This window comes from Mytilus edulis, chromosome 12, assembly GCF_963676685.1.
Source record: "Mytilus edulis chromosome 12, xbMytEdul2.2, whole genome shotgun sequence".
In the NCBI taxonomy this organism is placed as follows: Eukaryota; Metazoa; Mollusca; class Bivalvia; order Mytilida; family Mytilidae; genus Mytilus; species Mytilus edulis.
This window is the reverse complement of record NC_092355.1, coordinates 46,044,265-46,060,135: the sequence shown is the minus strand read 5'-3', so window position 1 is coordinate 46,060,135 and position 15,871 is coordinate 46,044,265. Positions and strand designations below refer to the sequence as shown.

Genomic DNA, 15,871 nt, shown 5'->3' with positions numbered 1-15,871 from the left:
AACAGTACAACATAAGAACAAACTATCTCATAGATCGAAAACAAACTGACAACGACATGGCTAAAAATGAAAAAAGATAAACAGACAAATAATAGTACACATGACACAACATAGAAAACAAAAGGCTAAGCAACACGAACCCTACCAAAAACTGGGGGTGATCTCAGGTGCAACGGAAGGGTAAACAAATCCTGCTCCACGTGTGGCACCCGTCGTTTTGTCCATGTTATTACAAACTCGCTAAATAGTATTATTCGATAGGTCACATTCATGAAAAGGGAATGGGATTGTAGTTACGAACATTGTAGTAAAAGAACATACCTGATATCATCTGTGATACGGTTATTCTATACATCGGAAAAGCAAAAAGACACTTATTTCAGATCTGAGAGTACTTACAGCTAGTTCAAAGCCATTTACATCTCATCCCTTATTTTATTGATTTTGTATTAACTTTGTGCCATAGATTCGTTCATTGTATGTTTACTTGTTTGTTCTTTAGAATATGTCTTTTGATTGAGTTTATTTCATTTGATATTTTATACTGTATCTTTCTATGATGTGATGTTACACTATTGTTTCAGTGAAAGGTGAATGTCGGTGCCTATTTATTGGCACCTGGTGTTCAGAGGTTGTCGTTTGTTGATGTGGTTTATAAGTGTTTCTCGTTTTTCCTTTTTTTAAATTTTATATAGATTAAACTGTTGGTATTCCTGTTTACATAGTTTTACGCTGGTCATTTTTGAGACCCTTTATATCTTACTGTTCGGTGTGAGCCAAGGCTCCGTGTTGTAGACCATACCTTGACATATAAAGGTTTACTTTTTAAAAACTGTGACTTGCACGGAGAGTTGTTTCATTGGCACTCATACCACATCTTCTGATATCTATTAACTAGAGGATCTGTAGTGCTTGTGTCGCTCAGCTAGGTCCAAGTCCATCTTCAACAATGCACATTATGCAGGGCAATACGAACATTTGATTTTGGATGCTTACTAATTAATATCTTAGTCTAAGCTACATGGTTTAGTTATATTTTTTATGGGCTTGAACTAGCTTTTAGTAACTATATATGAGTACTATTTAGATCTGTCTTTTGTGTATTTATTGTTTTTGTTATTTTGTTTGTGTTTTGTATCGATTTGACGAGTTAAACACTTTTGGTCTTATTGGCACTCATCATGCTCATACCATATCTTCTTATATCTATGAATATCGTTTTAGATATATACCTTTGTATATTATTGTATAATGTCTATGTTCTTCTCTGTATCTTTGTAAATGTTTCTACAGGGGTTTATCAGAATAAAGTATAAAAACTTGATTCTTGTTGAGACTGCTTTCACGATCAAAATCACGCGTTGCCTGATCATTTATGGAAAATTTTGATTAAAAATCAACAAAACCCTTTTTTCAGAGAAAACGCTACTTACATTTGACTAACTATGCCATCTCACAAAAAGTTTTTATTAGCACGTATTATTGAATGCGGCCTTTGTGTTTCCACAACATTTGTTTTCTTGTTTGGTATAAAGTAATGTATTGCCTTTTGTGTTTTAAGTTTTTGGATCGTATACCAGATCTTTCACTATCCAATCGCACTTCCTGACAACCGTTGTACATTCCCTCATGATATTTTTTCCCCCATAATCCGAACGGCAACAATAACAATATAACACTTTATAGAAGCGCTTTACTTAATATACCATCATCATGTACGCCTAAATTTTAAGTTTCATGCTTAAGCTTTTGTTTACTATCAACATAATTAGTCTGTGTCATTTTGGTCTTTTGTGGATAGTTGTCTCATTGGCAATCATACCACATCTTCTTTTTTATAAGCAAATTAGTTATATTTATCTTATGTTTATTCTGCCCCTGTGGAACCTTAAAACAATAAAATGCAAACTTAAAACGGGAAAAAGCTGACAAAAAATCTTTGGATTCTTTTTTTAATTCAGTAATGAAGATAGTTGATATACGTATTCAACATTTTAAAGAACATTTTACTATAAACAATAACCACAATAAACCTATTTCTCGTATCAAACATAAACTAAAAGAACTAGCCAAGGAATTTGTTTTTGTCCCGGCAGATAAAGCTGCTAATAATATTATTATTGTTTGACGTAAATTTTACATTGAGGTTCTGAAAAAGGAAATCACCAATTCACCAACATTTCAACTGACTCCATTTTCAGAAAACGAAATCAGTAACAAACATAAACTTTTAGCCACCGCTTTACAAGCAGAGCCAAATACAATGAAAGTCCCAACTATGTATTGGCTTCCGAAGCTACACAAAACCCCTTACAAATATAGATTTATTTCGTCTTCAAGCCATTGTTCAACTACTAAATTGTCTATTCTTCTTACCAGCACACTTGGTACAATTAAAAACCTGATAATAAATTGTTCAAATAAGGCCTTCGAAAATAGTGGAATAAATTACTTTTGGAGTGTCAAGAACTCGTTGGAAGTACTTGATAAATTGCATGCTTATATTGGTGATTTTGAATCTGTTCAAAGTTTTGATTTTTCTACCCTGTATACCACATTGCCTCACATTCTCATTAGGAAAAAATTCACACACCTAATTAAATGGTCATTCAAAAAATCAGAATGTGAATATATATGTTCAAACTCTTTTAGGTCATTTTTTAGTAGCAATAAACAAAAAAACTATGTTAATTGGACATGCTTTGATACTATATATGCCCTTGAATTTTTACTAGATAACATTTTTGTTCGCTTTGGAAATTCCGTATATCGTCAGATTATCGGAATTCCAATGGGGACTAACTGTGCACCACTTATTGCGGACCTGTTTTTGTATTGTTATGAGTTACAATTTATGACAAATATAAGCAAAGACCCATCGAAACAACATCTGATAAACAAATTTAATAATACTTTTAGATATTTGGATGATATTTTGGCTGTCAATAATGACGACTTCAGTATGTATATTAAAGAAATTTATCCTGTTGAACTTACTTTAAATAAAGCTAATACTAACAATGACCACTGCCCTTTTCTCGATCTTGATATCTATATCACTAATGGAAAGCTGAATACTAAAATTTATGATAAAAGGGATGATTATTCATTTCCTATCGTTAATTATCCGTTTTTAGATGGTGACGTTCCCTTGTCACCATCTTATGGTGTTTATATATCTCAACTTAACACATTGTGTATGTAACAATGTTTTAGATTTTAACGAGAGAAATTTATGTATTACTGAAAATTATTACACCAGGGTTTTCGATATCACAAACTAGTCAAAACATTTACTAAATTTTATCATCGGTATAAAGACATCATTCGTAAATATAGCTCAACATGCAGACTTCTAATACGTTCAGGTATTTCACATCCAATTTTTTATGGTAATATTCTTTATAAAGCACAGAGGTGTCAGTATTCACCTCAGAAACTTACAAAACCTTTGAATAGACTTATTAAGAAGGGATATAATTACGATACTGTTGTCAAGTCATTAAAGATTGCATATTTTGGCGTTAATATTGAGTCACTGATAAGGTCTTTGCATCGGAACTAAACACATTTATTCTAAAAACAGTTGTTACGGGTTATGTTCTTCTCATATATGTTATGATGGTATGATACTAAACCCCTAACGGGACGGATTGTGCCTGATGTTCATATGATGAAATCATAATCTTTCAGTCAGTTTAATTGAAGTCTGGAGCTGGCATGTCAGTTAACTGCTAGTAGTCTGTTGTTATTTATGTATTATTGTCATTTTGTTTATTTTCTTTGGTTACATCTTCTGACATCAGACTCGGATTTCTCTTGAACTGAATTTTAATGTGCGTATTGTTATGCGTTTACTTTACTACATTGGTTAGAGGTATAGGGGGAGGGTTGAGATCTCACAAACATGTTTAACCCCGCCGCATTTTTGCGCCTGTCCCAAGTCAGGAGCCTCTGGCCTTTGTTAGTCTTGTATTATTTTAATTTTAGTTTCTTGTGTACAATTTGGAAATTAGTATGGCGTTCATTATCACTGGACTAGTATATATTTGTTTAGGGGCCAGCTGAAGGACGCCTCCGGGTGCGGGAATTTCTCGCTACATTGAAGACCTGTTGGTGACCCTCTGCTGTTGTTTTTTATTTGGTCGGGTTGTTGTCTCTTTGACACATTCCCCATTTCCATTCTCAATTTTATATTGAATAAATTTGGCAGTATGCGGGTTTTTTTTATGTCATTCAATACAAAATTCATCCTGAAGGATTAAAAGTATGCTTCAAAACTTATAGTCAAAAGCTAATTTTATTTGTACGTAGAATTAAAAACCAAAAACAGATTCAAATAAAAGTAATAATCATTATAATTATTTAATACTTGAACAGTTATATAGTCGCATTGTATTGTAACCTGCAAGGACGTCTGAACATCTGGCCTTCCTCGCGAATCCATTTATTACTAACTGAAATTTAAAATAAAGTTCTTGAGTTAAAACATTTAAAACAGAAGAGCACAGACAGTGAATTAAATGTATACGGGAGCGAACACAGTGAAGTACTTGTACACGGGAGCGAACATAGTATAGAAAATGTACACGGGAGCGAACATAGTATAGAACATGTACACGGGAGCGAACATAGTATAGAACATGTACACGGGAGCGAACATAGTATAGAACATGTACACGGGAGCGAACATAGTATAGAGCATGTACACGGGAGCGAACATAGTATAGAACATGTACACGGGAGCGAATATAGTATAGTACATTTACACGGGAGCGAATATAGTATAGACCATTACACGGGAGCGAACATAGTATAGAACATGTACACGGGAGCGAACATAGTATAGAACATGTACACGGGAGCGAAAACAGTAAAGTACATATACACGGTAGCAAATACAGTGAGGAACATGTTCAAATGAGCGAATATAGTAAAGTACATGAACATGGGAGCGAATATAGTGATGTACATATATAAAGTAGCAAACACAGTAAAGAACATGGACACGGTAGAAAAACAGTGATTTACATGTACACAGCAGAGAATACAGTTATCATAAGTACATGTACACGGGAGCAAACATAGTGAGGAAAAACATGTACACGGGAGCAAACATAGTGAAGAAAAACATGTACACGGGAGCAAACATAGTGAAGAAAAACATTACACGGGAGCAAAAATAGTGAAGAAACACATGTACACGGTAGCAAACATAGTGAAAAAAACCATGCACACGGGAGCAAACATAGTGAAGAAAAACATGTACACGGGAGCAAACATAGTGAAGAAAAACATGTACACGGGAGCAAACATAGTGAAGAAACACATGTACACGGGAGCAAACATAGTGAAAAAAAACATGCACACGTGAACAAACATAGTGAAGAAAAACATGTACACGAGAGCAAACATAGTGAAGAAAAACATGCACACGGGAGCAAACACAGTATAGTACTTGAACACGAGTGGCGAACACACTTGAAGTTATCATACACGGAAGCGAACAGAGCGTAGTAATTGTGCACTAGAGCGAACACCGCGAAATACACGACACGGGAGCGAACAGAGCGTAGTTATTGGACACTAGAGCGAACACAGCAAAATACACGACACGGGAGTGAACACAATGAATTACTTGTACACGGTAGCGAACAGGGATAAGTATTTGTGCATGGGAACGAAACCGTGCATTAGTTATTAAATGTTACACTATACTAGTCGTGAACTATATTTATAGAATAAAAATGCCTTCTATCATACATACTCCATTTAGATCCAAGTAATACTGGGCATCCTCCGTGCTCTAATCGTGGGTCTATATCTCCATTTGGAAGAAGATTATACCAAAATGCAGCAGCTCCCTTGATGAAAATACATAAGTTTTATATAGTTTTACCTTCTTTTTTTTTTTAAATCTTTGCAGGGTATATAATTTAATAAGAAATTAGAAGTAATAATAAAAAGTAATATGTTGAGCTTAAACGGTCCGGGCCCCCTATTTTTTACGACCAATTTAATTAACTCTTTGTAAAGATTAAAATAACAAAATATACGGTACTTCTGACAAAAACTTCGAATAGGCCCGAGAAGTCTTTTAAGCACCTTTTTTTACACTTATTAAGAAACCCTTTAGTATAAACGACAACAAATAAATGTATTCAGTGATTGTTGATTATAAATCTTTGGCAACTTTATTGTTTTCGTGCCGAAGTTAATAGTCCGGCCGATCGGTGAAAATATTGCTCAAATAATGAGGAAAGCACCAATTTTTGCATGATGGTACATTTTTGTGTACTGAGTAATATTAGCTATGTACCACCCTCAAAATTCAATATGGCAGCTTATTTCAAGATGGCTGCCGTCCGTTCTAAAATATTTTCCAGTATTGCACAAACCACAGTGGATTTGATGCTGGAAGCACAAAAATCAACATATTTCAAATATTTTTGTACTTAGCAAGATTTTGTTTTGATCTATCTATGAAATACAAAATGGTGGCTATTTTCAAAATGGCCGCGTTGGGTCGCAATATTTTGCCATTTGAGATATTAAACTGTGAATTGAGAATCATTTAAACACACATCAGTGAAATGGCAGGAATTGAGGACAACAAGGACAAGAACATTGTAGCAGAAACTGAATCACTTGGGGATATGGAGAAACCAACAGCTGGAGACGCTTTTATAGAGGGCATCTCAGAAATGACTATTAAACAATTGTACTAAGAATTTTTAGCAGATAGAAATCATAATGCTAAAAAAACCAGCTGAGATTTACCGCAATATAAAACAGAGCGAAGCGTGAATTGATAAAATATGTGTTGGTCTCATTACGTTACAAGCTATACAGAAAGAGGCAATGAATATTAATAATGAACAGATGAGAGAAATATCTAAGCAACTTCAGCAGTCTGAAGACAGGATAGACCACAAGGCTAGTACTAATTGCTTGGCAGAATTGGTGGTAAGACCAATAAGATATTCAATGTTGTGGTGAGACGAATGGACAAGCTGACAACAACTGAGGAAGGAGACACAGTTCAATTTAAAATTCATTTGATCAGCAGGGTACCTTCCAACAACTGGCATCTGTTGTGAATGAATTACTGGACATTTGAAATAAAGAAGTTAAAATTCCGGCAAAGGACACATCATTTAAGCCAAAATTTAACCTTAGCCAGTAAAACACAAGTTTACCAAAAGTACACAACACAATCCATGCCTTGGGTCTTTCCCCAATTGTACTTCGCATGAACCATCAACCGCGCAAACTCTGTTGAAGGTGTCTCCACCTGAAAACAAAAGTCCTATGTCAGGGCCTTTGGCCCTGCATGAGACAGTTAAAATTATTCAACAACAATCTCCATTTAAGAACATAATATAAACTTCTAGTACTAATCAAGGATACCAGCAAAAGGCTTATGTGTCTTCCTCGCACACTTACCATCTACTATGAGTCAATAATATTTGGTTCATAGCAGCACACCATTACAGAAACAATTAGCTGCAAGTGGATTCTATCAAGTTTCTCCAAAGCTGAATGCAGTGCCTACTTACGGTATCATCTTCGTCGAGTCAATGTCAAATCCCACATTTATCACTCCAATTATGACATTCTCGTCAGCTACTGAAGCTCTAACAGGCTTCCCATAACAGCAAGCTAACTCCACTGACCTATCCAGGAAAGGTCATAGGAAACCAAAATAGTGTGGCAACACCTCTTCTTCATCAAACTCCTCTGTGGAGAGAGAATATACCCGATGGCAAGAACATCTTGGTGCAAGGGACCGAAGCCGAAGCCCACAGCTCCCAAAAATGCAAAAACTCAATTGAAAAGGATCTTTGACTTGGGTGGCGTTCATTTACCAATTTGAACTAATTGCCGGTAGATGACAATGGGAAAACAGGGAAAATGTGTGTAGGCCCCAGATTGCCAGGCCGATGTTGGCTTTTAGTACGCTCGCAAGGTAAACACAGATGATGATTCCAAGGCTTTACAAAAAACATGCATTTCGAGTAGCGCTTCAGCAAGAAAGACGATAAAACCAGATTGGAACCGAAGCATTCCGTCGAGGATGTACAGACAAAGATTCTTCAAGGCATGTAATAGAGAGGAACTCAGAAACATTCAACAAGGCGTTAAAACAATTGAAACCCTCAATAGAAAACCAGATGGCGATATATGGATCAAAAAGTGTCAATTATGACCATCGACAAGTCTACTTTGCTGATGGCGCAGTATCACTGACCGATAAAGGAAATATGAGAAGTCCTTTGGGCAATGAGGTGCATATTAACCTCACCCAAATTGTCACAAAACTAGCTGATGTTATGCTTTCAACTAATCAGCATAACCGTGGATTGGCCGATCAATATAACCTCGGTTGTTCTTCTAATCAAATAATCATTGAAGATAACCTGATCAATATACGCGTGGAAGATCTCCTGAGCAATACAATCGCGGTAGATCGCCAAATAGAAATACATTCAAGCTTAATGCCTATCGATCAGCAACACCCCCACTAAGCTATATATCATATAGTCCCTAAAGATTAACCCTAAACGGTAAGCATCTCCATGGACAAACTCCAAAAAATCCCGGTTATTTCAGACAACGGTTACCTTCACCAGATACGGAGCAAATCAAAGTGCAACCCCAACAATCGAGTATTTAAACAGCAAAGGGTCGGGCCAGTAGGTCAACGCACGATTCCAAAGTCTATTGGCCATGAAACATCACCTCATTACAAAATCGAACAGAGGTCCACGGCCTCGTCCGATATTGTCATCAGACGAACCATTTGAAAGAGCTTAGCAGTACGAGGTACTATACATGACCAGAATATGAACATGATTGTGGACACTGCTGCAATAATAACATTAGTAAATAAGAAATTGATTCCGGCAGAAAATGGAGATTTGGAGAACGTAACGCTATGTGGTTTGGGTTAACAGCTTGTTACTGGGAAGATTATAAAGAACGACTCTCCACATTAAAAGAGTAAACATACAATGGGACGTGTGCAAAGAGCCGTTAACAGACGACGTTATACTTAGGTTAGATATTTTAGACACACTGAGCGCAGTGATAAACCTGAGTACTCCCACAATTACCATCAACAATAAAGTGATAAATGCGGCATTTGTTAACAGTGGAAACGAGATTTCAGTTCAACAAGTTTGCATAAAACGAACTATCACAGTTCCGCCAAACTCAAAAATGACTGTTACCATTAAAACTAATAAAAGTGCTGACCAGGAGTGCATTTTAGGACCATGCTCGCTGAATAGTTGCGAAATGGTTTCGCACGTAGTTGGAAAAGGAAATAGTTGCCCCTTAACCATTTTAAATGATGGCAATCGTCTAATCCGCCTAAAGAAAGGTACACCTATTAATTGCATAGAATAATTTGACGATGTAGTGGGTACGGCAGATGAAAACGCGATAAAAGAGGGACGAAAGATACCAGAGGTACAGTCAAACTCATAAATCGAAAATAAACTGACAACGCCATGGCTAAAAATGAAAAAGACAAACAGATAAGTGACGTAAGACGTGGCATTGAAGAGACATGAGACAAGGTGCCCTCGGCACTGCCTCAAAGTTCAGATGAGTTACCTTCTTCTCCACCACATTTAACCGACCTATATCAAAGTTCAATCGACTCGTTTCAACCTATTTCATTCTAACCATTAAAACTGAAAGCGTTTAAAGAACAATTACAATAACATGTGACATATTGATTCACATTTTGAATTTCACTATTTGTTTTTGTATATACAGCCATATTTGAAAATGTATGTGTTATAGAAATAACCTTTTTTTTTTTATATTTTAAAATTAAATGATAACAAATTCAAGAACATGAAGTCCATTTTTAAAGAATCATTACTTTAATTTACCCGAAATTATATAGAATACCTTTAGGACAATCTTGATATTTATACCTTTTTTTCGCCATCTTGAAAATGGCAGCCATATTGGATTTTTCAGAGTGGGTCTATAGCTGAAATCAAAGGGTATATAACCAAAAACTACTATGCAAAGTTTCATAGCTGAAATCAAAGGGTATATAACCAAAAACTACTATGCAAATTTTCATTCTTTCCTCATCAAGTGAGCAATTCTGCTCTATATCTGCACCAATCGGCCGGACTATAATCAATGGTTATCTTGATAAGAAAAAATCATCACAATCTCGTTGATGATAAGGCGAAGTCGTGTAAAACTAGTGAGATGATATAGCGGTGGTTTTTTTTATATATATATTTATCCATTTCAAAACATTTTTTACCAAATACATTGAAAAAATTCTCATTATAGGCAAATATTTTCTTTCTTCCACGTTTACTAACTCTCCACTTAATTACGATGTCCCCTTTGCACTGCGATTGCTAGATTTTTATAGAGATTTTTCTTATATGACGCTTTTACCAGAATAGAAGCAAATATTTATCACATTATTTAAAATCATTTCTCAATTGTCATGCAATGACTGATACTCTGTTATGCATTATTTTCGCGTTTTAAAAAAATTCGACAAAACAACTTCGAAATAAACCGTGTCCCTCAATGTTTTCTATTTAGCTGACACATCATTGTTTGGTTTGATTATAAAGAAATCACACTCGAAAATGAGAATACTTATTCATGTGATATGATTAACTTAAAGGTTATTCCTATCCTTTCGATTGTACAATGTACTTAGTGCTAGTATTTTAAACAAACACATAACGTTCTGCTACCGATTAACTCGTAATTCAAAACGATGCGGGATTTTTTTTTTAAATTGAATAGTCAACTATCATGGAAACTATAAACCATATACCAACAATGGTTGCTTACCTAAACTCCCTTTTCAAATCACCCTTCTTAAACGTTAAATCTTGACACACATTAGGCCCTTTATAGCTTACTGTTCGGTGTGAGCCAAAGCTCCGTGTTGAGACCGTACTTTGACCTAAAACGGGTTTTCTTTTACAAATTGTGACCTGGATGGAGAGTTGTCTCATTTGCACTCATACCCCATCTTCTTATATCTATGAAATGCGTTGCCTTTTATATACTTCGTACAAGAGAAAATATCGGAATATTTTACATGCTTATATTTTTTTTCTCAATTATAAAGATCTAGACCGAATGTGGTATGTATTCAGTTTCCGTCAATGTTTCAATTCAAACATATAATTTACTGTGTCTGTTTCAGAAGCATTCTTTGTGTAGTTCTGGCTGTGCGAAATATTTTTCTTGCTACAATATATAAGGTATGAAATGGTACTTTTTCAACAGGGATTCTTGTGTTTAGTTCCGGAAAAATGGTAGCTCCTCCTTCTCTTACGTCATCCATCTGAAAGTTAAAAAACGTTTAGGTAAAGCTGGCAATCATCACAGGTAAAGCTTTTGAAAAAGATACAAGCGACACCAAAATCAGTTGCAAATAGACGTTTAATTGTTTAACGCATTAAGGAGTGTTCCAATTGTTTCAGGGTACAACTTCTTAAAGTGTCAACCAATTTACGTGTATGACTCTTTAAAGAGTCAGCCAATTGTTTTATGGTATATCTTTTCAATGAGTTAGCGAATTGTTCAAGAGTATCCTTAATCGTTTAATGAATATTTTCAACTCCACTCCTCGACGTAGACGCAGTCATGATTACCGTCATTATATTTCACCTACTCTACATGATGTCTCTATTAATGACTTGCTGTCATTTATACAAAAGCCGTTAGGTATTCATCACATTCGCACGAAATTTTATTCATTACCTCTTTCAAAACTTCATTCTCTAATCAATTTAAGTTTGGAAACCATTGTTACAAATCCTCATTCAAACCAATACAAACGTATAGCTATCATTTCGGATATAACAAGTCACAAACCTTTCAAACCAGTTGGCAAAGGAAAGTTTAAGAACAGCTTTTTTCTCTTTTTTCATCTTTTTTTTTCATCAAATTTTGCTACCGGATATGGCTCAAATGAAAGGGTATGACTGGGGGAAGGCCCCACTGAAACGATTGTTTGGGAGTTAGGCCCATTTGGGAATAGCTGTGGTTCATAGTTGCTGTTAAGAAAAAAAATACGTATACAACCTACATTATTTCGGTAAGACTCGCCAGCACCGTACTGCAAAGTTCGCCACCGGACATGTCTCAAAGGAAAGGGTATAATTGGGGGAAGGCCCCACTGAATTGATTTTATGGGATTTAAGCCCATTTGGGTATTGCTGTGGTTCATAGTTGCTGTTAAGAAAAAAAAATACGTATACAACCTACAATATTTCGGTAAGACTCACCAGATCCGTACGGCCACCGTATATGGCTCAAATGAAAGCCATAACTAACGGAAAACCCCACTGAATTGATTATATGGGAGTTACGCCCATTTGGGAGTTGCTGTGGTTCATAGTTGCTGTTAAGAAAAAAACCGTATACTACCTTCATTATTTTGGTAAGACTCGCTAGCTCCTTATGGCAAAGTTTATCACCGGACATGGCTCAAATGAAAGGGTATAACTGGGGGAAGGCTCCATTAAAATGTTTTTTGGGAGTTAAGCCCATTTGGGAATTGCTGTGGTTCATAGTTGCTGTTAATAAAAAAAATACGTATACAACCTTTATTATTTCGGTAAGACTCACCAGCTCCGTACGGCAAAGTTTGCCGCCGGACATGGCTCAAATGAAAAGGTATAACCGGGGAAAGGCCCCACTGAAATGATTTTTTTGGAGTTAGGCCCATTTGGGAATTGCTGTGGTTCATGGTTGCTGTTAAGAAAAAAAATTACGTATACAACCTACAATATTTCGGAAAGACTCGCCATCTCCGTACGGCAAAGTTCGCTACCGGACACGGCTCAAATGAAAGGGTTTAACTGGGGAAAGGCTCCACTAAAATGTTTTTTGGGAGTTAGGCCCATTTGGGAATTGCTGTGGTTCATAGTTGCTGTTAAGAAAAAAAAATACGTATACAACGTACATTATTTCGGTAGGACTCACCAGCACCGTACTGCAAAGTTCGCCGCCGGACATAGCTCAAATGAAAGGGTAGAACTTGGGAACGGTCTCAATGAAATGATTTTTTGGGAGTTATGGCCATTTGGGAATCGCTGTGGTTCATAGTTGCTGTTAAGAAAAAAAAATACGTATACAACCTACAATATTTCGGTAAGACTCGCCATCTCCGTACGGCAAAGTTCGCTACCGGACACGGCTCAAATGAAAGGGTATAACTGGGGAAAGGCTCCACTAAAATGTTTTTTGGAGTTAGGCCCATTTGGGAATTGCTGTGGTTCATAGTTGCTGTTAAGAAAAAAAAAAATACGTATACAACGTACATTATTTCGGTAGGACTCACCAGCACCGTACTGCAAAGTTCGCCGCCGGACATAGCTCAAATGAAAGGGTAGAACTTGGGAACGGTCTCAATGAAATGATTTTTTGGGAGTTATGGCCATTTGGGAATCGCTGTGGTTCATAGTTGCTGTTAAGAAAAAAAAATACGTATACAACCTACAATATTTCGGTAAGACTCGCCACCTCCGTACGGCAAAGTTCGCTACCGGACACGGCTCAAATGAAAGGGTATAACTGGGGAAAGGCCCCACTGAAATGATATTTTGGAAGTTAGGCCCATTTGGGAATTGCTTTGGTTCATAGTTGCTGTTAAGAAAATAAAATACGTATACAACCTACTTTATTTCGGTTAGACTCACCAGCTCCGTACGGCAAAGTTCGCCGCTGGACATGGTTCAAATGAAATGGTATAACTGGGAAAAGGCCCCACTGAAATGATTTTTTGGGAATTTGGCCCATTCGGGAATTGCTGTGGTTCATAGTTGCTGTTAAGAAAAATTAATACGTATACAACCTACATTGTTTCGAAAAGATTCGCCAGCTCCGTACGGCAAAGTTCGCCACCGGACACGGCTCAAATGAAAGAACATAACTGAGAGAAGGCCCCACTGAAATGACTTTTTGGGAGTTATGGCCTATTTTGGAATTGTTGTGGTTCATAGTTGCTGTTAAGAAAAAAAAATACGTATACAACCAACATTATTTCGGTAAGACTCGCCAGCTCCGTACGGCAAAGTTCGCCACCGGACACGGCTCAAATGAAAGGTTATAACTGGGAAAAGGCCCCACTGAAATGATTTTTTGGGAGTTAGGCCCATTTGGGAATTGCTGTGGTTCATAGTTGCTGTTAAGAAAAAAAATACGTATACAAACTAGATTATTTCGATAAGACTCACCAGCACCGTACTGTAAAGTTCGCCACCGTATATGGCTCAAATGAAAGTGCATAACTAGGGGAAGGCCCCACTGAATTGATTTAATGAGAGTTAGGCCCATTTGGGAATTGCTGTGGTTCATAGTTGCAGTTAAGAAAAAAAATACACATACAACCAATATTATTTCGGTAAGACTCGCCAGCTTCTTACGGCAAAGTTCGCCACCGAACATGGCTCAAATGAAAGGCATAACTACGGGAAGGCTTGACTGAAATGATTTTATGGGAGTTAGGCCCATTTGGGAATTGCTGTGGTTCATAGTTGCTGTTAAGAAAAAACATACGTATACAACCTACATTATTTCGGTAAGACTCACCAGCTCCATACGGCAAAGTTCGCCGCCGGACATGGCTCAAATGAAAGGGTATAACTTGAGAATGGTCTCAATGAAATGATTTTTTGGGAGTTAGGGCCATTTGGGAATTGCCGTGGTTCATAGTTGCTGTTAAGAAAAAAAAATACGTATATAACCTTTATTATTTCGGTGAAACTCGCCAGTTCCGTACAGCAAAGTTCGACAACGGACATGGCTCAAATGAAAGGATATAACTGGGGGAAGGCCCAACTGAAATGATTTTTTGGGAGTAAAGCCCATTTGGTAATTGCTGTGGTTCATAGTTGCTGTTAAGAAAAAAAAGGTATACAACCTACATTATTTCGGTAAGACTCGCGAGTTCCGTACGGCAAAGTTCGCCACCGAACATAGCTCAAATGAAAGGATATAACTAGGAAAACTCCCCACTGAAATGATTTTTTTGGGAGTTAGGCCCATTTGGGAATAGCTGTGGTTTATAGTTGAGGTTAAGAAAACAAAATACGTATACAACCTACATTATTTCGATACGACTCGCTAGCTCCGTATGGCAAAGTTCGCCACCGACGATGGCTCAAATGAAAGGGTGTATCTAGGGGAAAGCCACACTGAAATAAGTTTGTGGGAGTTAGGCCCATTTGGGCATTGCTGTGGTTCATAGTTGCTGTTGAGAAAAAAAATAATACGTATATAACCTACATTATTTTGATAAGACTCGGCAGCTCTATACGGCAAAGTTCGCCCCCAGTCATGGCTCAAATGAAAGGGTATAACTAGGGGAAGACCCCACAAAAATGAATTTTTGGGAGTAAGGACCATTTGAGAGTTGCTTTGGTTCATAGTTGCTGTTAAGAAAAAAGAATACGTATACAACCTACATTATTTCGGTAATACTCGTCAGCTCCATACGGCAAAGTTTGCTACCGAACATGGTTCAAATAAAAGGGTATAAACTGGGGGGAAGGCCTAACTGAAATAATTATTTGGGGGTTAGGCGCATTTTGGGAATTGCTGGGGTTCATAGTTGCTGTTAAAATAGGTATATAACCTACATTATTTCGGTAAGACTCGCCAGCTTCGTACGGCAAAGTTCGCCACCGGACATGGCTTAAGTGAAAGGGTATAACTGGGGTAAGGTCCCACTGAAATGATTTTTTTTGGGAGTAAGGCCCATTTGGGAATTGTTGTGTTTTATAGTTGCTGTTGAGAAATAAAAATACGTATATAACCTACATTATTTCGGTAAAACTCGCCAGCTCTGTACGGCAAA

At 36.8% G+C, this 15,871-nt stretch overlaps 1 protein-coding gene across 1 annotated transcript in view; it reads right to left on the bottom strand.

Annotated features, from left to right (window-relative positions):
* Positions 1-4,286: 4,286 nt before the first annotated feature.
* The window catches only part of LOC139498620 (prolyl 4-hydroxylase subunit alpha-1-like), a 55,338-nt gene continuing 43,753 nt past the window's right edge, over positions 4,287-15,871 (bottom strand). The window contains exons 11-13 of the mRNA XM_071287097.1: positions 11,282-11,350; positions 5,768-5,864; positions 4,287-4,457 (exon numbers count right to left, since the gene is read on the bottom strand). Of these exons, the coding sequence (XP_071143198.1) occupies positions 4,381-4,457; positions 5,768-5,864; positions 11,282-11,350 (243 nt within the window). The 3' untranslated portion in view covers positions 4,287-4,380. The remainder of the gene's footprint in view (positions 4,458-5,767; positions 5,865-11,281; positions 11,351-15,871) is intronic.